This window comes from Protomyctophum bolini (genome assembly GCF_963924005.1).
Source record: "Protomyctophum bolini genome assembly, chromosome: 23".
NCBI lineage: Eukaryota > Metazoa > Chordata > Actinopteri > Myctophiformes > Myctophidae > Protomyctophum > Protomyctophum bolini.
The window spans coordinates 7041867-7067563 of NC_137884.1; the positions used below are offsets into that span (position 1 = coordinate 7041867).

The window sequence follows — 25697 nt, forward strand, 5'->3', positions numbered from 1 at the left end:
AACACAAAAAAAATACAAAAGAAGAATCTCGGAAAACGAAACTTTGACGTGTCCAAGTCCCAAATTGTGATTTTGATTGATTTAGAAATAGAGGAATGGAAGCGCTGCAGGGATCTGTTAGTGGCTCTTAGATGGGTGCTCTTTGGTGATGCAGGTAAAACCATATAGACAAAAGGTATCCTTCCTCCAAGTAGTACTGCTTGTCAAAATGTGAATTGCAGACTTGAAAAGAAAAGAATCCAAGGCACTCCATCTTTTTTATTTGATGATGAGCAAGGCAAATAAATAACAGGACCTGCGCGTTTCGACCAAAAGGTCTTCGTCTATCTGATTTTGATTGGTTCCTGCTGTTCTACTACATATATAAGTACGAAAGAGTGACGGGGCCGGGGGGCTTTGTTGCGGTCCAACTGAAAATAGAGTCACTTTCTCAGAGTTCTTACCAGATGTGAGGTTTCACCGTTGCCTATACTGATGATGTCTGGCAGTTTATCACTCGGGCTGAAAAGGAACAAAGGAAAACAGGTCTCACAATACATATATATATATATATATATATCATCAAAATCAGTTTGAAAATAGCTGATCTGTAGATTGGCTATTTGCCCATTTTAAAACGAATGTTGATTTATTTTTGGAAAATGTGAATACTTTTGTGGGAACACGTAAAGCAAATTCAAGGAAACGGCTGTATAAGAATCATAAACAAGTAGACTTTGATTATACCAAGGACCATCATTTACATGTTTAAATGGAAGAACACAGGGAGAGAAACATGACATTTTAACCCCATAACATTTGACAATATTGCAGGTCCATGTTTGGTAAGCACAGCAAACTCATGATCCACCATTTAAGTCTTTACGAAGAGCATAAAGCGGTGAAACAGATTCAGCTCAGAAATGTGTATTTGTAGAAAATATATATTCTTTCAGGATGCAGTTTCAAATGTAATTCTGGTGCAACAGTTAATTGAACTAATTGATTTAATCGGTTTTGTACCTTTGACTCGATTTAGCCTTTTCTTTGTTAAATGAACCATATATATATTTTGTAATAGATATGTAAATTAAACATTGGTGTAAATGTATCCTATGAATGTACAAATATTCCCAGAGAATGCCACTTCTCAAGCCCCTGGAGTGATTTCATGCGTTCTCCTTTACATTTTTTACTGATGCAGTGTATATACATTGTTTAATTATCTTGTAAGTGATGAATAAACAATTCTAATCATTGTCAGGGGTTACCTGGCGGGGTCACAGTTTGTTGAGAAGGGGGACATGGCTACTCTAGGACCCAGCTCAGAGTCGGGCCCGTCAGGCGTCATGTGATCTGAGTCTGAGCTGCCGTCTGTGGGCGGACTCCTCCTGTGCTCTGACGACAGCCCATTGGCCACCTTGCCCGGGGGCTGTAACGACGGCCACGCCTCTTTGTTAGTGCTGTTGGATCTGTAGGAGGAGAGAGCGAGGTAGTTTGCAAATCACACCGACGGTTACATCGTAGTCAGTTTGGTCACCACGGATTGGAAATTAGCCTTCTTGCTGAATCTGAATGAGTGTGTTTACATTACATCATGGGGCAATTGCTCCAGTACTTTCAGTACAAATTTAATTGAGCAACTTTCCCTTGACCAGGAGTATCTATACTTTGAGTACTGGGGTTGAACACTGTCCACCACCGCCGACTGAAAATAGAAGAGCCTATTTTCGGCACGCAGCCTAGTATACATCACATCAGGCATTGTTAAAGGTTAAGGCATTAGACGAAACACAAAATGATAAATATATAATTCCATAAGATCAGAACGGACGTAACAAGAGACTACCTTTGTAAAGAGTTGGATTTGCCCTTTGGTTTGTCCCCTCCTGTCGCCGACATCAGTAGGTACTGCTGCGGGTTATGTTCTTGTAATAGTTTATGCTCATACTCTTGGTGCTTGTTTGCCTGCAGGTGGACGGCAAACCTCTCGGTTAATAAGCAGGCAAGTCCCCCTCCCCCCCATGTCCCCCTGGCCGCAGCTCTGGGGACAGATATATAGCCTTACCTGCATGTCTTCTTTTGTAAAACTAGCAGCTTCATCCCCGAGCTCGTGTAGATACATGCAGTCTGGCTTGGGACACTGCATGCTCTTTAAAAAGTAACTGCAGTATTTTGTCGTTCCTAAAGAAGCCTGCCGAAACAACCCGAAAAGTAGATAAGTGAGCCGTCCAAACGGTCTCCAAAGCTTTGGAACACCCGTGTCAAAGCCACAACCCACACGGCTTACCTTCAGTGTTCTTCCATCTACTACTACATTGTTGACCAACCCGATTGCTCTGAGTGCATCGTCGTTCCGAATGTACGTTACATACGCACTGGCACTAGGCCCCTAGGAGGAGGATTAAAAAAAAACATTTAACCCATTTTGACCGGAGATCAGATTCTAAAAATGTCTTCTACATCCCGACAGTTTTCTGAAAAAGCTATGTTTCTATGTCAGTCGTTCTTCGATTTAAAAAAAATAGCTAAAGCATAACATAATGCCAACACCAAGGGTTCCCGCCCAAAATTGGTTAAAAAGGGTCAATTCAGATATGACATGATATGACACAACTACCGGTACATGGATGCAGTTTGTCATCAAGAAGGCAAAAGGGCGTTTCAGAGTCTCACCTGTGAGCCGGCGTATGACGTGCTGTTGTTAATTACCACTTTGTGGATCTTCCCAAACTTCCCGAAATAGTCTGGCCTCCTTAGTACCTGATGGACACATCAAAGACAGGTTGTCTTTAATGTCACTTTATTTATTAGCACAAATGGTTCTCAAAGTAGGGTCCTGGGGGTGTTAAATAGCATATGTACAAGCTCACAGGCATGGTCTGCTGCTTGTACATCTGCCATTTTGAGTATATGAGTATATGACACCCGAATGTCCCATTCCATAAGTTCTAATCTAGAGCAGTGGTTCACAGTTCACACACCTTTACATTTCAAGGACCCCCATAACTCTGACTGTGCATAAATGGAACCAAAATTACCCATAATCGTCCATTTGTTCTCATTTGCACACACTCAAAGTTACAGACCGGTAGGTAGTTTGGAACCCCCTCAAGGAACCCTGAGAACTTTGAGAACCACTGTTCTAGAGTAATTATCTAGACTGATTATAACTATGCCATGCATTGCAGCATGCAAGCATGGTAACATTCTACATTCTCACTTTGCTGTTATTTTGAGCCGTGTTTATTATCTTAACAGGTAGAATAATTATGCTGATGAGTCATCATAGCGTTCTCTCTTCTCAACAGTGCAGGGGGCACGGCATAATGAAAGATATTGCTTATGAATTCAAAGAGTGCTGCCGACTGCACTAAGAGATGAACACGAACAGTGCTCAAAGCAAACCAACACCACAATATCAAACAAACGGGGGGAATTTGTTGCCGCCAATAGGAACAAGAAACAAAATAGAAGATGACAGAACTACACAGACAATCACTAGGATTAGACAAACAATTAGTCATCCAATTCAAAATAATGGGGCAGGTTGCTGATGTGGGTCTTTTCAAGAGAAACTGTATTTAACCACTTAAACCCTATACTTAGTTGTCCACATTCCCAAGCAGGAAAGGGTTCTTCCTCTACATTAGGCCTCGTTTTAGTTGGACACAATACTTTCACCGAAAACAGCTGATCTATGAGCTCACAACGCAGCTGTGTTGTGAGCTCGCAAGAATGCCATCTCCAGAACAGGGATGCAAGGCCGGGTTCAAGTGGTTCATAATAACATTTTAATTAACAGTAACATTTTATTCAATAGTAAAGTTTCAGGGCCTCGAACAGTAGCAGCCGCCGGAGGAGTTTATTTGGAGGAGCTGTGTGGAGAGATTCAGTGATCCTGAGCTGGGATTGGCAGGAAACTGCTTTTTGACATTCTGCTCACTGACTGAGGACTCGGACCGGAACATTGGCTGCCTCTGTGTGGCCTTTGTTCGGACAAACTGGTCACTGCATTTCTCCCACCAGGGGCCAAAACTCACACCAAAACATATCACTGCTGTCCGGCAGGAACCTTACATGTCCAATGACCTCGTCATATAAGAGTGTTACGCAAAAGTACCGAACACGTAAGTCTGTATAGAGGCAGAAATCCACAGGGCAGGCTCTTTTGCAAGTCAGAAAACAGATGTGAAATCTAAGAAAACATTTGTGTGCGTCTCTGTGAGAAATCCCCTCACCTCTGGATCGGCCAGCCTCTGCGACAGCCCCACCACAAACACCAGGTTCCTCTGGACGACACGCACGCTGCCCAGGTGCTTGCGGTTCTCCGTTATCTTCTGCTTCTTCTCGCTCTGCTTCTGCCTCTTTTCGGTCTTGATCCTCTGCAGCTCCTCCTGTGTGAGCGGCTTGTACACCGCAGGGTCCTCCGGGTAGGGCTGAGGAACACAGGTACAGTTTACTTTAGCACTGTACTTGACCACTTTTAAAGGGGTTAGTTTAGATTAGTCATTGGTTAGACTTGGTTTAAGGTTAGGTTTAGGTGTGCTGCCCCGTGAGAGGTTAGGTTTAGGGTGAGGGTTTGAGATAGGTTGGTCTGCTTCCCTTCAATGTTTGCGTTAAGACAATGTTTGCGTTTACACTATAAACCCTCAAAGCTGGACATAGGAGGGGCTAGCGCCCCTCAAAAATGTCAGTGAAATCAAACCACTCCCCACTTTGCCAAGTAACCCCTGGGGTCCCCTCAATTTGAGGAACACCGGGTTAAAACAAAAACCAAGCCATTTATAAAACAAATGAATAGTCGATCTACGAGGCAAGCTCATAATGTGCCACGGAGGGAAGGGGATTTCAGCTCGTGCCAGATATAAGAAGGGCTCCAAGGAAGAAGCAGCTTAGTTAGTTAAGAGACACGGTTACCTTCCTGCAGGCGGGACAGAGGCCGTTCTCGTCCGTGCGGATGCGGTGCCAGCAGAAGCGGCAGATCTGGTAGCCGCAGGTGCACGGGAAGAAGTTGACGTCGTCTATCTCCAGGGGCTCCATGCACAGCGGGCACTCCTCCATGGGGTCCTCCCTGACCTCCTCGGGGCTTCGGGACATCCTAGGACGCGACGCGACGGCGACTTGCAGAGCCTGAGGCGGGGGACGTTGGCGAGGGCAGGGCAGGGCAGGGCGGGGCCGGGCGTCGTCCTCTGAAAGAGAGCAGAGCCAGTTGACGTGTGTGGGTGGCGTCACGTGACTTTTTAGTTGACTGTCGTCTTAAAATAATAACGGCACCTAATGATTTTATCGCGTTTTGGGCATTGGACGTTGGAGCATGAATACACGTTTAATTTCCGTTTGCCTTTTAGGCTTTGTAAATTAAAATATTGTACAGAGCAGATATAACAATTAGATATACGAAGCCTATTACTGAAATATACGTAGAAATAATCAAAATAATTATGGTCAAAACAGGCCATATATAATGAATTGTATCATTTCAAAAACATATTTTAAAAAAAAAGCAGATCTACAAGCTCACAGCACATTACAATGCAAGCTTGTAGAGCTGCTATTTGGGGGGAAAGCGTGAACAACATGGAAATAAAACAGTTGGATGAAATGAACAGACATCAGTCTGTTCATTTCATGAGTGAAATGAAAGGATTCTAACCATTATGTAGAATAATTTTGGATCAGCACAAATAATTGCAATCAAGACGATTTAGATTATGTCATAATTGTGACAGCCCTTACCTGGGTGGGGTTGGCGAGAGCAGGGTGTCGGCTTCTAAGACAACAGATTGATGACGAGGAGACTGGGGGGGGGGGGGGCTGAGAGAAGGAGAGAGAGAGAGAGAGACAGTCAACTAAGGTCAGCCTTTATCTTGTATGGTGCCTTTTTAGACACAGAGGAATTCAACACGTTTCACAGGCAACATGATAACATACAGCGAACAACAAGAGAAGAATGGAGCCGATTTCCATACAAATGAAATACTCTAATTAACATCCTGTCCATGCAGGAGCGTGTGATGGGCAGAATGTGACATCTGAGCTCAGGGAGGACACAATCCATGCATATACTGTGAGATGCCAAATCATTTTCAAAAGGTTATTTTAGACTAGGGCTGAGCGATGATATATACACATTGATTTTGTGATACGGACTACTGTAGATATCGTAGCGTCGTGATATCACATAATTCACATTAAGCATCGCCTTTCCCTGTTTTTAATCACTTAACCCATTTTGACCTGAGATCAGATTCTAAAAATGTCTTCTACATCCTGACAGTTTTCTGAAAAAGCTATGTTTCTATGTCAGTCGTTCGACTTTTCAAAAATAGCAGACCTACAAGTAGATCTGCTATTTTTCAATAGCACAAAAAGCGGTTCCCACCCCAAAATGGGTTAAGCCTCATTTCTACTTTCAAATAATTCCCAAAATACAAATTGTGTGCTTTTGGACTTTGGTATGCATTTGTGAGGTAAACGATATAGACCTCGTCCATGGCCTTTCTTCTCCGTTTTGAAATCACTATGAAGCCACCCGTCTTTTATTGTGCACGGCAGTTGGATATAGCCAATCAGGTTCTCTACATCGCCGACTGTGTTTCCATGTAAGAACCAATCAGCAGGCTTCGTGTTCTCTTGTCAAATAAAATTAGAATCTCGTCGATTGTGAAAACGGCTGATCGTTTCCAGAACCCGCCAAGCCACAGTGGCCCAAAAGGCTCGTTTCCTGCAGTGACATAAACCACTAAATTGTGAAAATAATGTTTACTTTTAGTAATAAGTAATTTTATGAAAAACAACAGCCCAGGGGGGGGGGGGGGGGGGTGTAATCTGGTTACTTAAACCTAAATCCAATAAAGTATTTACCCCACTTACTTTATTCATGAAAAACACAAGGTTTCCGACCTAGAGGCATTACTTATACTAAATCCAGTACATTATTCATGCGAGAATGAAAGACACAAGGCGGCATTATCATTTGGACAGGAGAGATACAGTCCCCCCCCCCCCGTCTAGCCCAAAACATTAATTATAAAATGCAAAAAATAGAGATGTATGGACCTGGATCATAATCTAGATTAATTAACACTAACTAACCGTCTAGAATAAACCCTGCCTGGGCATATAACAGACTAGCCCACTTTAACTACTGTGTATGGTATGGATATAGTCCATAGACTCCATACCATCTAGAAAGTTAAAGACTGGGCTTGTTTTGGGCTTTTGTCGTTACTGCAGGGGAATGCTGCGTTTCAGTTTTGGGGTGTCCCGCCTGTCCGGATCCAAACTCCTGTTTCAAGAGCGCCGTGGATGGAGGAACAGGTGTACTGGGTTACGTGTTAAAGGATTGGGGGTGAGATTAGAATTGACCACTGTGCCCCTGGCTGCTGGCTCTATGTGAAGCGCAACGTAATGGGCTAAAACCAAACGGAGCAAGGCCAGAGCACAGGGGCAAACTGTTAACGCCTGCTGAGTCAGCAAGGTGGACTGGAGCATATTGCCGCTGTATGCATGTCCAAAGAAATGTTAACTTTTCAGGAATCGGAAAGAAATAAGAAACCGTATTCCAATGGACCCAATGTAGTCAATTAGATTAGTCACAACTTAAGTTCTTGGTAATAGAGGATATGCGCATGCATAAAGTGAGTGGCAAATCGAGTGGCAAAGTGAGTTTATTGTCGTTTAATGCAATCAGATAGGACTTTTCCGTTTGAATGTATGGGCCGTCAAGGCCAGAAAGTCGTTTTTGCCACTCGGTAGGCGTTCAGACTTCCCGCACCTACCTACACGTTCAAATTAGAAAAAGTACTCCTCTGAGCACAGGTATCTGTGGTATAAGGTATAATCTGCCTACCGGTGGCGCTACAAACAGGTCCATGTTAAACATTTGGGGCAGAGCTTCTGCTCTGGCATCTGGGAGTAGTGTGTGCAGTTTTGCTGCGGGCAAGCCAACAGTGCCGAAGATGATCTGTACACAGACGGACACACGGAAGGACGGATGGGTGCTGCAAATCATAGTCTCCCCATGCCTTCGGCCTGAAAATGTGTTTAAAGGTCCTACTAAGACTGCCAGCAAGCTTAAGAAGCCAATGACTGACTCACACAACTGAAATGATAGAAGAAAAACTAAACAAGATGGATATATATATATAATATATATATATACAGTATATATATAAAAAAGAGAAAAACCTTCCAAGGAAGGGACTGCACACTCCAGGGAACAGAGACGGACAACTTACTGCATCAAACGTATTTATTAGCACGACGCGTTTCGCCGTGAGCTTCGTCAGGTGCAGCACTGACTCTTTTTGATGTCTATGCCTGCTAACTAGACTTGCACCTCCTACGGGTCTTTATATATATATATATATATATATATATTAATGTTGAGCTTGTAGATTGGTTATTTGCTATTTGACAATTTCTAAATGTATAAAATAAGGTTTAAATGATAAAAACCAGGAAAAGACACTTATGCCATATAACAATGGTACAATACCCACACATTCCCAGATAATATCTACAGTAGTCTCATATCACAATATTGATTATATTTTTTTTATCAACATACTACTAGCTAGTTTCCTCCCACAAACTAACACGTATACCAGTTATGAACCTATGTTTACATACCACTACGAAAGCTCATGGACATCGAAACTACAGATAGGTCAAATGCCGCACCCGAAAAATGATGATATATGGGTCAGGGGCCCTGACCGACATATCGGGCTGAGTGTATTGTATGGTTCTGATACAGAATAATGATGCAGTCTGCATCAGAGCTACCATACTATACACGGCATGAGTTGTGTCCACTCCAAAGTGTTGGGGGTTGTGTGTTGATGCCAACTTCCCGACGTATGCCTTTATTGCACTTTGCAAATTAACCTTTTCCGACTGTGATTATTGATGTGGGTCCAGAGATTCACCAGAGGGCCATGTCAGGAAGAGAAACCAGTGGAGAGGGGAGGGATCGAGAGGAGGGGAGAAGGCTAAAAATATCACAGCCCTGTCCTGAACTTGGGAAAGGAGGGGTGGAGCGAGCCCAGAGTTGCGTCTCTTTTAAAGGAAGTCCAGGCGGAAAGTGGAAGGGTCTTCGGCCCTTCCCCGCTACTGCCTGCTCGACATGTATGGTCACCCAGTCCATCCTGCTGGGCTCATGCGGGGACACGACACAGTGAAGCTGCACTGGGGGAGCCAAGTGCTGCATTGAGTGAAATTAGCAACAGCATATTTAGCAGGGCCGACGTTACAGCGTGACAATGCTAGCTGCTGGGCTTCTTTGACCAAAAGCATGGGATTCCCAAGATGGCAGGAATTAAACATCCTATTAGTTAGTTTAGTAATGCCTTAAACTTCAGCTTGCAGATCTGCTCACAAGCAGCCGCAACGTAATAACAACGGGCGGGGGGGTGGGGGGGGGAGACTTCACCTATAACTACATAAAGTGCCCCTCTAGTCTGGACACAGGTCTCCACCAGGCCAGGATTTGCGGGATTTTTGGACAGATTCTGGAGAAGTAATATCAAAAAAGTGTTTTACAAAAGCCTCCTGGTGGCGCTATAACAGGCCATTCTGGAAAATTTGGGGCAGAGGTTCATCGTTGGCATCCAGGGAGTGTGTGCAAAATTTGGCATCGACCGGGTTATCATACCATTAACGGTGCCGGAGATTAGCTGGTAACAGAGTAAGCAGACAGACCAAAATAATACTTACAAAAGATATGCAGCTTCTGGAGATATGGGACATTGTATTAATATAAATTAAATATAGTGATATATTTTGCAGCGGACCACAGCACACTGCTAAGTAAATGTGTAATCGCTTTGGAGAAATCTGCCTCAACAACTGATCCAATATCAGCTCCATATTAATATCCTTGCCGTTGCCTAAACCATGTGCAGCACGACTCGAGTGCTTGAAAAAAAAGGCATAAGCAAGCAAACGCATGAGTCAACGTATGATGAAAACATGGCACAAACACGAGGCAATAAAGACCACTGAACTTTGAGCCGACATGGTGAGGAATAGGCTTTTGTCAAGATATAGAGGGGCCACAAACTGTAATCAACTCTATCCCTGGGTGAGGACTGAGGAGAGGAAGTCACAAGTAGTAATACAATCTACAGTCGATGTCCATAAGGAAGTGCAGCAGAGATCCAGATAAGAGGAGTTAGTTTGATTAGTGCAGTCAGTCACTGTCCTCTCAAATTAATTTCCATAAAGCAGACCCTCTGAATAAGTACCTATATTGCAGATCTCTACAGTTCTATGCACATTAACAAAAATTCATCCCATATTTTAATTGCCGATTGGCTGATCACGCCAACTGTTTATCAGAATCAACTTGAGGTGCAGCTATCGATTATTTGTTGAAGAGATTATTACCGGTGTATACTGATTACTTTTAAATTAATATAATAATCAGGACGGATATCGATTAACTGTTGCAGCCATAGGAATTACTTCAAACGTCCAAGATTGGCATCGTCTAAGAGAGTCCTTGACATTTTTTTATATTTCCACTAAAAACAAATATGGAAACATGAAGCTCAAGGAGGAACCTGGTATGACACCTTCTAAACCCAGTCTGTTAGTCACAGTACACAACCAACCACACACAGGCCTAAGGCCGAAGCTCCACTGCACTCATCGGGCGTAAGAGGAAGATGGACATACAATTGATGTACAAAGTACATGGACAGAGGACAGTGAGCGACGGCCTCTCAATTAGAATATACAATGTGGCACAAATTCACAATTATTACATAATCCCCTGGTCAATTATTCAGTTAATCATAATTATTTTGCATTAACGTTTCCATTCATCTGTAGAAAAACTGTTCAATGAAATGAACCGAAATGTCATTGTCCATGCACTTTCAACATACTTAGGGCAAATAAAATTAAAAAATGTGCCGCACTTTAGTCACGACACATTGTGAGCTTGCAAGTCAGGTATTTTAGCCATTTCTGAAAATGTTTGAATGTCATGACCAGGCCACAGTAGTACTAAGTAGTAGTGCTTTGTAAATCCTAATATAATAATCCTACAATCCTCATCCTGCTCAAATGCCATGTCATCTGCATTATTAGCACAAATAGCTTAGCAGAAACAACGTAAACAATGGCTTCTTATGGTTGTGGTCAGATTCAACACTCGTCAGACACAGCCAGCAAGGTCAAATGGGCAGTGCTCCCTCCTCTCTGAAAGTTATACTAACTACATGTATATAGAGTGCATAACCCGCACACCGCCCAGGTTATGGACTAGTTTATTAAGTTATTCATTTGTGTTACATCGTCCTGTGCAATTTTTATATACAAAACATAAAAGGCAAACCAAAATGTAATCTTTATGTTCAATGCAAATACAGAATTATGTATTCATCTACACTAAAATGTCCTGATCATCGTAAGAGCTCTAATAGATAGATACATAATTTTAGATCCAGTTCTGGACCCGTTATCCAAGTCAGGGATGCTGTAGAGACTGAGGCAACCTCTTTCCCGTTGCGAGCTGACAGACAGCCTTCCAAATTCCCATCCCTGCTTGGTTATTCAGCTCAGATCGGTGAAGTGAGGACAGCAAACAGCTCTCCCCCCTGCGTCACGGCACACAGCCAGGCGTTGACTGCCTACTCATCCATGGACTCTCAGCTTCACCCGACTAAGCAAGCCAGCAGCCTTATTCTGTGACACAGGTAGCCTACAGTATGTACACCGACAGAACAAAAACCTGCAGTGACAATGACAACATACAATATCAAAGGCTTACTGTCTGGGCCTGAAACACCTCTCTAGTCTGCAGCGAAAAGCATTCTTTGCCCCACACTTTCATTTCACATTCTGTTCAACCCTTCTTTGATCAACAGAGGCTTGTTAGCGAGCAACACCACACAGCAATAATCTCTATTGCGAGAAAAGCCAAGCTGGGTGTCCCCTGCAAAAAAGTACTACTCGCTTTACTTTATTTGTTTATTTGGATGGGACATTGCATATTAATGGGAATTAAATATGAATGCAATGTAAATACACCGGATTTAGCAAAGATGCTAGTTTACAATCCGCAGTCCCCACAACAACATACAATAGAGTCATACTTCATAAATTATTCTATTCACTAATACAAATATCAGTGTTGGGTCAAGCCTGAATCAACACAATCTGAGATTAGCCTATCAGTATATTGTTGCTTGTCCTGTGATACAATTTCCCTACTGACCTGTCAAGTGTACACAGTCACAGGCTAATAAAAGTTGTAAGCAAACAAGGTCTTGTTCCTTGGCAGAGAATTTCCTGGACACCTAAGCAGGATTAAGGAAACACTAGGAAAGTAACGAGATGCTAATTATATGCGCTGTCCGTGCAGAAATTTGCCATGTACAATTGTGCTCTAAACAGAAATGTACTGCTTCCAGAGGATCCCTCTTGAATCCCTGTAACGCCATCATAAAGTACAAGAGCTGTGTGACAATGTCGCAAGTCAGTAAGTGAAAAACAAACATTGATAATGCTGTGCGTGAGCCAGAGACACAGACAGTAAGTGGAAGACGCTAGGCACTCAAATAGAACTGAATGAATTCAGCCTCACACACTTTAGTGAGGACGCAAAAAAACTCCATGACAGAATAAGACATAATTCTCTTTAGTGTAAGGCAGAGCCACAAACGATGTTGTTTAACGCCACGTCATAGAGCAGCTTGAAACATATCCTATGGGAATAGTATCAGGTATCACTCACTATCAATACACTTTTGCCCAAGGAAGAATAAGTTATCTATGCCACAATACAATTGTGCACCCTCACAAACTGCTGTGACAACCTTTGGCACTTTCTCATACATTGTTGAGATTCAAAGCCAGTTACCAACTAGAACGATAAGAATGTGTCAAGACTGCAGAGATTGCAAAACTGTAAAGAGACTGGCAGATTTGAAAACAATGAAAAGCTTTTGGCACTGAACTGTGGGAATTGGGTTCATTTCTTTGACAAAACCAGGAGTTGAAACTTCACAACAACCATGTTTTTGACCAAAGTAAAAATGTGTGCTCAGCAGCAAACACATAAAAACCTATGAGGGGAAACAAAAACAGAAGGAAAAATAATTTGTACTGTCAACTTGTCAAGTATCTTTGATAGAGAAAAAAAACTAATTTAATTGCCATCTAAATGCTATACAACAAGGAACACATTACTGAATCGCAAGTCAATGTCAGGTGCCTTGGGTGACGCGAGTGGATGCTGCTGCAGCTGGCTGGTCAACTAGTGAAGCTGGGTTGAGAGCGTTGCACAGACATTGGTGACAAATACAAATGTGTGACGCCGGGATTCGCTATTCGTTTAACCGACGTTATGTATTATACCGCACGTACCATTTGCTTTCATATCTGACGGGAAAACAATAAGAAATGGAACTTCATTCATGCTGCATGTCATCCTAAATTTACCAACACATTGACATAAACTGACAGAACAGTTTTAGGTGTACGCCATCACATGACATACAATTCTACATATAAAGTCCAAAGGCAATGCATGAATAATTTCACCCTCCCAGGCCTCCCTCATCCCTGGCCTCATCCTAGAACTCCAACCCAAATAATTTGAATAGCGAATGCAGCGATCGCTCGAAGTCACCGTTTTCGTTGCGTCACGAATTTCAGTGTGTCTGCTTGTATTGGTGTTTCACTGTTTGCTAGCGTTAGCCCGGCGAGCTAGCCCGTATACTTTAGTACTGTAGCCTCGATCGTCATGAAATTAAAACACATACGAAACTACGAAGTGAAACTATATGACAGACTGCACCAGCACCTGCCACCGTACGGCCACGTTCATGTTACACAGATAGGATCTCCACAAAAAGGGTGTCAGTGGGGGGAAAAGTACTCACATTATTTACCCAAGTAAAAGTAGAAGTCCGGAATTGAAAATGTACTTGAGTAAAAATACAAAAGTATTGGTATGAAAATGTACTTAAAAGTACCAGAAGTATAAAGTATAGTCATTATACAGAAGCGTGGTCCCAGTTTAATAGGTATAAGTGGTCAATGGTTGGGTTTGTAGATATTTAATCAAAATATACAAAGTTAATAACTACGTTTTAAAACAATAGTGGAGTAAAAGTATATTTGCCTCTGCAATGGAGTGGAGTACAGGTACTGAAATTTGGAAATCCTCACGTAAAGTAAAACATTATATTATATACCCCTTATATACCCCGAACTTGTACTTAACACTCTCTGAGAGCTTGAGTATTATGTACTTAGTTACTTTCCACCACTGACAGCAGTTACGCGCGGCCTGCCTTCCTCCCCGGCGAAGCCTGGGACTGTGTTTACTCAGAGACCCGACGCCGACACCCAAATGAACGGTCACTTTCTTCCCACACATGACCTGGGTGTGTTAACTACTGGAAGATCGCTTCGTAAATATCTAAAGGATGTGTTTGAAATCACAAGCATTTGCTCGTTTGTCTTGCTTTTTAAAATATATATATCTGTGTACAAAAAAGATAACATAGGCTAAAATGTTGATAGTTTAGTGGGATACTCACCCTGCCTATCTTGCTGGGAATTCCTCTCCGGGATAATGGCACCCAATGGGCGGTGGGGGGGGGGATATGTCGTTATCTATCTAAACTAATTATGACACCTGTTATAGATACGGATCAAATACAGCTTGGTTTCAAGGAAACACCTGCAGGCTGCAGCTTTTTCTTTGAGCTTATGTGGGTGCTGGCTACCTAGTTCTACCAGAAACCACCATCTTACATTAGGAGAGAAGGGGGGCCGACTACTCAACTCACTGAGTCGGCGCGTATGGTCCCAGTGTTACAGATGGGTGTTGTAGTCCAGCGGTTCTCAACCTGCGGGTCGGGACCCCCCTGCTTTATTGGTATGCTCTATGGTCGGAGGGACCCCCAGGGGGTCCCCAGTCCTCACATTATTATTATTATTATTATTATTATTATTATTATTGTATTTATTTATTTGATTGATTGATTTTTATTATTATTGTTTGGGGGGGGATCCTCAGACGACAGTGAAGAAGAGACAATTCTTAAATAAATAATTTAGTTAAGAACTTTTAAGACCTTTTTCATACCAAAAACAAATTGTCAAATAATATAAGAAAACAAAGGCAAAACAAAGGCAAAACATCTAACTGTACAATACCTCATTCGTCCACTCCAATCCCAAGTGATTATCCTGTTTTCACCTTGTCGAACTTGAAGAAATAGATTTGAATTTATCTATGGTGTGTGTGTGTGTGTGTGTGTGTGTGTGTGTGTGTGTGTGTGTGTGTGTGTGTGTGTGTGTGTGTGTGTGTGTGCCCGTGCCCCACCCTGCATGTTTTAAATAAAAAAGACCACTGTTGCCCCCTGTGCTGTAGTAGCCTACAATACAATCTAATCTTATCTACGGTAAACCCAAAACAAACTGGTCAGGCTCCTACTTGGCCTCACCCCCCGAACCCACCTCACGCCTGCCCACTTTGCCAGGCTGGGATGGCTTAGGGTCGACGACAGAGTCGAGTTAACAGTCTTTATATTGAGTTTGTGCTTGAAATGTACTGTAATTCTGCAAACTGTTAATAAATATTTCAATCAATCAATCAAAAAATACAATGGTCAGGTAGGACACCTACTGGTTGATAATTGGTACTGCATGAACGTCAAAGCACATTTTTATCCTCTGCACAAACATGCTTCAAACTGTTTAGACTAGAGAGCAGTGGTTGAAGGTTCTCAGACCACTTTCAATCAGTATTCACTATTCAAATAGTGAGGAGGACATGAGTGTGCTCACTGATCTTTTGTATTCATACAGAGCAAAATACTTCCAGGCAGACATCAGAAATCCTCTCCTCAAATGTCACATTTTTAATTACAAAAAACATTACAATTAAAACAGCACAAAAACAACAACACTAACAACAACAATATTAGCCTGGCTAATAAGACAGACCCATATCACACTGTTGTGTGGTAATTTTCTTTTTTGGCAACTGCGTGTCTGGTTTAGGTATATTTTATTATTTTTTCCCATTCACTAGGCCTACTGTTAAAAATCTAGAAGGTGCTATGTTCTTTATTTTCTTCTTATCCAGAGTACGAGCCCTTTTAAGATTGCTCAGTATCTGGTTAAAAACAATATTGCCAGGGTTGTTTGAACTTGACCTAGTGATATTTTGCATCTTTATTATGCCACATAATAGACCAAAATAAATAATTTCTCCTCCATTTTATCTCTGAATATACTGTCTATACCTGCATGATTTGTTATACATTTCAATATCAAAGCCAATTCCTTCCATGCTGGCCCATAGTTCTCTAGAATACATTCAAACAAGAAATATTGAAGAATTTCAAGATGATATGACAGGACATTCAGTTGTGTTACACCTCTGTTACACAGCATCTACAGCAGCACTGTAGAAGCAAACCCATACTTGTACAATAATGTTGTTGTTCTCTGTTCTGCAAAGTTTGTGGAATAATACAATCCATGCAAAACATCCTGGGCTACATAATAAAATTAATTAAATAACTGCTGAAACTCTCAATCGAAAATGATCAAAAGCAAGTGCAGTAATGTCTATGATGTGCTATTTACACCTTGCCACCTTCACCAAAATGTCTTGGTTCATATCATCAAATTAAATGTTATGCTATTTCAAAAGGTCAGATGTTTAATTAATCAGGTGGAATAATCAATCAGTCTATATACAAATTACAGTTTGTTGCAACCCACTAGGTCTTCATCACACTCTGGTCTACATCATAGTGTACTATGGGACCCACTACAGGAAGGCACACACAAAGCCATGCATTGGAGTGTCTAGCACCGCTCAAAAATGGGTCCACTGTTACACTCTCAGAGTTGTGTATCCGATATAGCCACAGCCACATCCTTTAGAGCCATTCTCTTGTCTGCAGCGTGTAGCATTGACTTAAGACTTGCCCAGAAAACACGTTGCTTTCGCTCATCTTCTGGCCACTCGAGGTAAGTCTGCTGCATGAGCAAACTCCTTAGTTTTAGGAACTTCTTTGGCAGAGAGTCCATTGGAATCGGCTCCAGTAGAATAAAAACTAAAGAGTCTTCCTGCACACTTATGGCTCTGTGTTGGGCAAAGAAAAGCTCGTAGTTGCACCAGTCACTCTGGACAAAGTTTCTGGAGAGCACAAACAGTGTCTTGTAGCTGGCCTCGACACAGTTAATGATGTTGTCAATGATCCATTCGCCAGGGACAAAGTCACGCTCGTGAATGCAGAGAGAAAGTCCCGATCCCTCAAGAGATGGCGCCAGCTGACTGTCAACCCAACTGGAGTCATGATGGCTGTAGGAGATGAAAGCATGATATTGAAACGATGCATTCGCCAACATGTCGGCCCGCTTCTTGCCTCTCCTTTTCACCCTGATCCACACCCACAGCATCTTTGCATACCACATCCCATCACAAACATAGAAAACAAGACCCAGGCCCGCACAAATCGCAAATGTCACAGACACCGACACTGCTGCCTGAAGTGACTTATCACAAGCCAGCTTACTTGTTTTATACTCGGAGAGTGGCAGACCGGCTGCTGATGGTGGGATGCTGCATGTATATTCCAAAGGCCAGTCAGAGAGCAAAGACTTATTCAGAGCATTCAGAAACCAAAAAGAATCACATGAACATGCGAATGGATTGTCTCCAGCTTTGAGGACCTGTAGTCTCGGCAGGCCCAGGAAGGACTCTTTGGAGATTACCGTGATGGCATTATGGTCGATATACAGCCTGAGCAGATTTGGGGCATAGACATCCAGCGGGAGGGCCTGTATGTTGTTAGAGCTCAGATAAAGGTGAGTCAGTCGAGGGAATTGCAACAGGATCTCCCGTGATATCGTCGTGATGGCCGTTTTGGATAAGTCAATTCTCTCAAAATGCGGAGAAAGGTATTTGAAAACAGTGCTACCTAGGTTGTTGTTCTGTAGGCTCAGCTCTTTGAGGTGAGTAGGCCAAGTGCATGGCTGGTCCGTAATGATGGAGTTGTCACTCAGGTCCAAAGACTCCAGGGCTTTCATCTGATGTGTCTTACTGGAGATGAAGGACAGACTGACAAACCGGTTCTTGCTCAGAGATAGCCATCTGAGTTTGGGGAAGACAGAGGTATATGAGCACGACGGCCACCAAAACCCAAGGTCTGACAGTAGGTTATCCGAGAGATCCAGTATCTCCAGTAATGGTATTGCCGCTATGAAGTTGCATGGTGTATTGACTATTCCAGCGTGGGAGAACTTTACATAGGTCAATGAGTAGAGACTGTCAACGCTGATGTTAATTCTGGGGTATGACTGGCGATGGGACGCGCCATCAATGATCACAGAGCGAAGGTTGGTTGAGTGGTTCATACTAGGGAACTGAAACCCCTCTGGTGTGTCTTGGTTATAAAGTATGTTTACCAATGCAAACGTATCAATAGGGGAAAGCCATACTGTTTTTAAAAGCTGAACTATAAAAGTGGTATTAATCAAAGTGTTCACAAATGTAAGATTTCGTAATAGTGGCATTTTTGACAAATTCTTAAAATGGTCACCTGACACTTTGCAGTCATCTGGAAATGGCTTAATAAATGTTAATTCTCGTGTTTGGGTCTCATTTAAGTCCTTGAGTAGAATCCCAAATATGTCCAAATTCTCGCATTCAGTCATGTTGAGTATAAATGTCTGGAGAGACTTCAATTCTGCAAGAGCACCAGAATCATATCGTTCCCACTTAATTCCTGCTCCCAATGTGAGATGTTTCAAAGAGACGTTTCTACAGGGAGTGAAGTCATTGTAGTTCAACGACAGAGCATTTATACTTCCCAATAAAAGAATTTCCAAATGTGTCAGTGTCTGAAATGAAGGTGGTAGGCAGTAACTGTCATACAGGTTGCTTGACAGGTCAAGGATTTTGAGCTGTGGCAACAGAATTACAGGAATGGCCAATAAGGAATTGTGAGAAATGTTCAGAACTTGGAGTCTCTGCGTTCGTTTAAACAACATGGGAGATATTGCCCGGAGGTTACAGTGGTCTACTTTAAGGAAGCAGAGCTGCGAAAGTCTGACAAAGGGAGCTTCGTCCAGTTGTGCAATGTGGTTGTAAGAAACATCCAAATACTGTGTGTTGTCCGGCAGATTAGGGGGAACACTTGTTAGGTTTTGTTTGGAGAGGTCTTGGATCTGTCGCCTTGAGGTTACACATAGTTCTAACCCTTGATCCCCGATGGCTGTCAGGAGGGAAACCACAGCAACCGTACTGAACAGCAAAGCTCTGTAGTAGAAAGATGAACACAAATGAGTTCTACAGTATAATGGAGAAAATACAAATCAAATTAAGCAGGTTTAGATTCATATAAAGATTATATTGCAATATTTTGTATTTGCATCTTTATTTGCCAAGACTGTAACTGAAATGACATTCAGATGGAAGTAAACTCCATTACATTTTTTTTTTATTAGAACAGAAAATGCTTTACCTTTGCCTGGCCATGACTTCACAAACAGTAAGATGAAGCTCTTCAGGTCATCCTTTTATATATCCCCTTTGCTTTTTAAATTTACACAATTACAGTAAGCTTAGACAATTTAGTTCCTCTTTTCCATCTAAATACAATACTGTACTATTTGTAATTCTGCTTTCACAAGTGAAGATCCCTTTTGTTAAAATCACTTCTTAAATCTATGCAAATTCCTAATTTAACAAACACAAAAGTGACAATGTCAAAGTGAATGATCAGTATAGCTACCGTACCCATTTAGTATTTACTGTACTCACCCAATTTTGTGCAATACAATTTACAGTAGATGAGACGGTATAAATAACCACATGAATATACTAACCCACGTGAATATACGGCCCTTCTGTCATTTACCATTCTGCTCCCACTAGATAATAAAGCAGGGGTTAACAGATAGCGGTGTAAAATATCCTTTACACAACAGAGAAAACTGTCACAAAAATGTAAAAAAATCTAAGGAGAACTGAAGCCAAATAGTTTGATAACCAATGCATTACTTGGCACGGCTTACCCCTGCCCATATCCGCCTGGTTGTTGCATCGCTCTAATTAACAGTGGTCTAGGTACAGTTGACAGTACAGTGTTGCATTTTGACATCAGATATCATATCACCTGCTTTCACAACAGAAGAGGACCAAGCAGCGTGTCTGAAAATGCTTTAATTGTTATTATTTATGTTGATTAATTAATACATTTTTATTTGATTGATTGATATTATTATTGTTTGGGGGGGGGGGGGATCCTCAGACGACAGTGAAGAAGAGACAATTCTTAAATAAATCAGTTAGTTAAGATTCAACTTTTAAGACCTTTTTCATACCAAAAGAGAGAGAGAGTGTGTGTGTGTGTGTGTGTGTGTGTGTGTGTGTGTGTGTGTGTGTGTGTGTGTGTGTGTGTGTGTGTGTGTGTGTGTGCGCCACACCCTGCATGTTTTAAATAAAAAAGACCACCGTTGCCCAACTTGCCCCCTGTGCTGTAATACAACACAATCTAATCTAATCTACGGTAATACAATGGTCAGGTAGGACACTTACTGGTTGATACGTTTTCGGCAACTGCTGATTCGCGTCTGGCTTAAGTATATTTTATTATTTTTTTCCCATTCACTAGGCCTACTGTTAAAAATCTAGAAGGTGCTATGTTGTTTCTTTTCTTCTTATCCAGAGTACGAGCCAAGATTGCTCAGTATCTGGTTAAAAACAATATTACCAGGGTTGTTTGAACTTGACCTTGTGATATTTTGCATCTTTATTATGCCACATAATCGACCAAAATATTTTTTATCTCTGAATATACTGTCTATACCTGCATGATTCGTTATACATTTCAAATTCGAAGCCAATTCATTCCATGCTGGCCCATAGTTCTCTAGAATACATATCGCATTCAAACAAGAAATATTGAAGAATTTCAAGATGATATGACAGGACATTCAGTTGTGTTACACCTCTGTTACACCATCTCAAAACATGTCTAAGGCTTCATTTGGGAAATTAGAAAAGCTCTCTCTTGCATTATTATTAAATATAGATAATGTGCCATATCACTAGGCTATACAATACAGTTGGTATGGGAATGCCATTAAAAAAAAGCCAAGATTTTGGACCCCAACCTAAATTACTCTCCTCTGAATTCCATTGGCTATATGATCTTTAACAAACATACAGTATATTTAATTTCAGATCCAGATCTACAGCATCACTGTAGAAGCAAACCCATAATTGTACAATAATGTTGTTGTTCTTTGTTCTGCAAAGTTTGTGGAATAATACAATCCATGCAAAACATACTGGGCTACATAATAAAAGGTACATACCAATTAATTAAATAACTGATGAAACTCTCAGTGGAAAATGATCAAAAGCAAGTGCAGAAATGTCTATAATGTGCCATTTACACCTTGCCACCTTCATCAAAATGCCTTGTTTTATATCATCAAATTAAATGTTATGCTATTTCAAAAGGTCTGTTTAATTAATTAATCAGATGGAATAATCAATTAGCCTACGTATATACAAATTACAGTTTGTTGCAACCCAGTAAAATCCAGAGTATTCTTTTAGCTTGAGTATTCGTAAAACGTTGATAGACTTGGCTGCCACTATGTCATAGTTTACTGTGGCACCCACTATGTCTACATCAGAGTAATATAGTATGAGAGTGGCGACAATAACGTTGACTCCCATTGTAAGTGCTCATTCTATCTCAATGGGATAGTTCCGGCCATACGAGCAATGTTTGGAACTATAGCCCATAGGCACCCGCTTTGCGGCGAGATCAAAGCGTGCCGCTACTCTCCTACTCTACACTCTGGTCTACATCATAGTGTACTATGGGACCCACTACAGGAGGGCACACACAAAGCCATGCGTTGGAGTGGCTAGCACCGCTCAAAAATGGGTCCACTGTTACACTCTCAGAGTTAGGTTAACACTCCAAATGTTGCTGTGTAATGTTTAGTTTTCATCAACATCTGTGAGCAGAGGCAATGTATCCGATATAGCCACAGCCACATCCTTTAGAGCCATTCTCTTGTCTGCAGCGTGTAGCATTGACTTAAGGCTTGCCCAGAAAACACGTTGCTTTCGCTCATCTTCTGGCCACTCGAGGTAAGTCTGCTGCATGAGCAAACTCCTTAGTTTTAGGAACTTCTTTGGCAGAGAGTCCATTGGAATCGGCTCTAATAGAATAAAAACTAAAGAGTCTTCCTGCACACTTATGGCTCTGTGTTGGGCAAAGAAAAGCTCGTAGTTGCACCAGTCACTCTGGACAAAGTTTCTGGAGAGCACAAACAGTGTCTTGTAGCTGGCCTCGACACAGTTAATGATGTTGTCAATGATCCATTCGCCAGGGACAAAGTCACGCTCGTGAATGCAGAGAGAAAGTCCCGATCCCTCAAGAGATGGCGCCAGCTGACTGTCAACCCAACTGGAGTCATGATGGCTGTAGGAGATGAAAGCATGATATTGAAACGATGCATTCGCCAACATGTCGGCCCGCTTCTTGCCTCTCCTTTTCACCCTGATCCACACCCACAGCATCTTTGCATACCACATCCCATCACAAACATAGAAAACAAGACCCAGGCCCGCACAAATCGCAAATGTCACAGACACCGACACTGCTGCCTGAAGTGACTTATCACAAGCCAGCTTACTTGTTTTATACTCGGAGAGTAGCAGACCGGCTGCTGATGGTGGGATGCTGCATGTATATTCCAAAGGCCAGTCAGAGAGCAAAGACTTATTCAGAGCATTCAGAAACCAAAAAGAATCACATGAACATGCGAATGGATTGTCTCCAGCTTTGAGGACCTGTAGTCTCGGCAGGCCCAGGAAGGACTCTTTGGAGATTACCGTGATGGCATTATGGTCGATATACAGCCTGAGCAGATTTGGGGCATAGACATCCAGCGGGAGGGCCTGTATGTTGTTAGAGCTCAGATAAAGGTGAGTCAGTCGAGGGAATTGCAACAGGATCTCCCGTGATATCGTCGTGATGGCCGTTTTGGATAAGTCAATTCTCTCAAAATGCGGAGAAAGGTATTTGAAAACAGTGCTACCTAGGTTGTTGTTCTGTAGGCTCAGCTCTTTGAGGTGAGTAGGCCAAGTGCATGGCTGGTCCGTAATGATGGAGTTGTCACTCAGGTCCAAAGACTCCAGGGCTTTCATCTGATGTGTCTTACTGGAGATGAAGGACAGACTGACAAACCGGTTCTTGCTCAGAGATAGCCATCTGAGTTTGGGGAAGACAGAGGTATTTGAGCACGACGGCCACCAAAACCCAAGGTCTGACAGTAGGTTATCCGAGAGATCCAGTATCTCCAGTAATGGTATTGCCGCTATGAGGTTGCATGGTGAAATGTTCATTCCAGAGTGGGAGAACTTTACATAGGTCAATGAGTCAAGAGCGTAAACGCTGATGTTAATTCTGGGGTATTGGTACTGGCGATGGGACACGCCATCAAAGATCATAGAGCGAAGGTTGATTGAGTGCATACTAGGGAACTGAAACCCCTCTGGTGTGTCTTCATTATAAAGTATGTTTACCAATGCAAACGTATCAATAGGGGAAAGCCATACTGTTTTGAAAAGCTGAACTATAAAAGTGCTATTAATCAAAGTGTTCACAAATGTAAGATTTCGTAATAGTGGCATTTTTGACAAATTCTTAAAATGGTCACCTGACACTTTGCAGTCATCTGGAAATGGCTTAATAAATGTTAATTCTCGTGTTTGGGTCTCATTTAAGTCCTTGAGTAGAATCCCAAATATGTCCAAATTCTCGCATTCAGTCATGTTGAGTATAAATGTCTGGAGAGACTTCAATTCTGCAAGAGCACCAGAATCATATCGTTCCCACTTAATTCCTGCTCCCAATGTGAGATGTTTCAAAGAGACGTTTCTACAGGGAGTGAAGTCATTGTAGTTCAACGACAGAGCATTTATACTTCCCAATAAAAGGATTTCCAAATGTGTCAGTGTCTGAAATGAAGGTGGTAGGCGGTAACTGTCATACAGGTTGTTTGACAGGTCAAGGATTTTGAGCTGTGGCAACAGAATTACAGGAATGGCCAATAAGGAATTGTGAGAAATGTTCAGAACTTGGAGTCTCTGCGTTCGTTTAAACAACATGGGAGATATTGCCCGGAGGTTACAGTGGTCTACTTTAAGGAAGCAGAGCTGGGAAAGTCTGACAAAGGGAGCTTCGTCCAGTTGTGCAATGTGGTTGTAAGAAACATCCAAATATTGTGTGTTGTCCGGCAGATTAGGGGGAACACTTGTTAAGTTTTGTTTGGAGAGGTCTTGGATCTGTCGCCTTGAGGTTACACATAGTTCCAAGCCTTGATCCCCGATGGCTGTCAGGAGGGAAACCACAGCAACCGTACTGAACAGCAAAGCTCTGTAGTAGAAAGATGAACACAAATGAGTTCTACAGTATAATGGAGAAAATTCAAATGAAACAATAAATGAAACAATAATTACAAAATAATAGTTATTAGAACAACAGAAAATGCTTTACCTTTGCTTGGCCATGACTTCACAAACAGTAAGATGAAGCTCTTCAGGTCATCCATTTATATCCCCATATAAAGTTACAATTACAGTAAGCTTAGACTATTTACTTAGACTAGTTCCTCTTTTCCATCTCAATAGTCTACTGTACTATTTGTTATTCTGCTTTCACAAGTGAAGATCCCTTTTGTTCACTTCTCATGGGTTCTTTCGGACATGTTTATTGCGTATTTATTCCCCAGGTGATTGTGTATGATTGTGATCTTGATTGTGTTGTGTAAAGCAACACAATCAAGATGAAACATAAGACACAATATGTGTATTCCAATACTTCCAATATGTGTACTTCCAATCTAACAACAGAGCTAAAGTTAATAAATTATAAAATTGCCGACTGATGGCGGTTAAAATAAATCACCTGGGGAATAAATACGCAATGAACATGTCCGAAAGAACCCATGCATGGACACTGGAAAGTAAAGTCAAGAGCAGGCCCTTCTGCAATGACAATAATGACTGTGCTTTGATAAGGTTATTATGTATCATCAGAAGTATATGATTTATAGTGTTACCAGCTGGCATTGTATACTGTATAGCCTAGGCTACAAGACATGTCAAGCATGCAATAATGTTTTGATCAACTCACACAATAATACCGGATGAAAGTCTTCCTGTCCTGTCATTACAGAGAGAGAGAGAGAGAGAGAGAGAGAGAGAGAGCATATACTTTTATACATTAGCATCTTTCATTCAGATTATGTTCAATAACGTTATGGTAGGCTACAGACTGCAGTAGGTTACAGCCAGGTTCAACCAAGTTGTGGCTCTAACTGGATATCGATCCCGTTCTGCCCAGTTCAGACAATGCTTGTGGGTTTCTGTGATTGGCCAAGTGTTGATTTCCTGGCGTCGGGACCTCGACAAATGAGCGATACCCTTGGCGCCATGCCCCTTACACTGTTACATTTTTAATTGAACTAATTTAGTGTGACGCTCTTTTTCCCTTTATGTTAATGCAATAGGACCCGAGGCCGGGTTTTGGCCGCAGACCCCAATGTGAAACACTTATCTGCTATTTTTGGATAGCCAATGCAAAAATCTAAAATGACACAGATGCTTTCCCGGTTTTAATGGGTTAACAGTAGCG

At 41.9% G+C, this 25697-nt stretch overlaps 3 protein-coding genes across 4 annotated transcripts in view; all 3 read right to left on the reverse strand.

Annotated features, from left to right (window-relative positions):
• The window catches only part of LOC308310524 (CCR4-NOT transcription complex subunit 4-like), a 39732-nt gene extending 24994 nt beyond the window's left edge, over positions 1–14738 (reverse strand). For both annotated transcript variants that reach the window (XM_080756897.1, XM_080756896.1), the window contains exons 1-10: positions 14544–14738; positions 5719–5796; positions 4900–5171; positions 4221–4418; positions 2656–2742; positions 2270–2371; positions 2048–2173; positions 1829–1947; positions 1251–1451; positions 444–501 (exon numbers count right to left, since the gene is read on the reverse strand). In XM_080756897.1, the coding sequence (XP_080613023.1) occupies positions 444–501; positions 1251–1451; positions 1829–1947; positions 2048–2173; positions 2270–2371; positions 2656–2742; positions 4221–4418; positions 4900–5079 (1071 nt within the window). In that variant the 5' untranslated portion in view covers positions 5080–5171; positions 5719–5796; positions 14544–14738. The remainder of the gene's footprint in view (positions 1–443; positions 502–1250; positions 1452–1828; positions 1948–2047; positions 2174–2269; positions 2372–2655; positions 2743–4220; positions 4419–4899; positions 5172–5718; positions 5797–14543) is intronic.
• Positions 14739–16866: 2128 nt separating this feature from the next.
• Positions 16867–20056, reverse strand: LOC308310620 (toll-like receptor 1; the record flags this gene model as incomplete). Its single annotated transcript, XM_080757001.1, has 2 exons — positions 16867–18485; positions 20047–20056. The coding sequence occupies 2 exons, from the start codon at positions 20054–20056 to the stop codon at positions 16867–16869; spliced, it is 1629 nt and encodes a 542-aa protein (XP_080613127.1).
• Positions 20057–21991: 1935 nt separating this feature from the next.
• Positions 21992–24612, reverse strand: LOC308310621 (toll-like receptor 1; the record flags this gene model as incomplete). Its single annotated transcript, XM_080757002.1, has 2 exons — positions 21992–23616; positions 24558–24612. 2 exons carry the CDS (start codon positions 24610–24612, stop codon positions 21992–21994), a joined length of 1680 nt encoding a protein of 559 aa, XP_080613128.1.
• Between the last annotated feature and the right edge of the window lie 1085 nt (positions 24613–25697).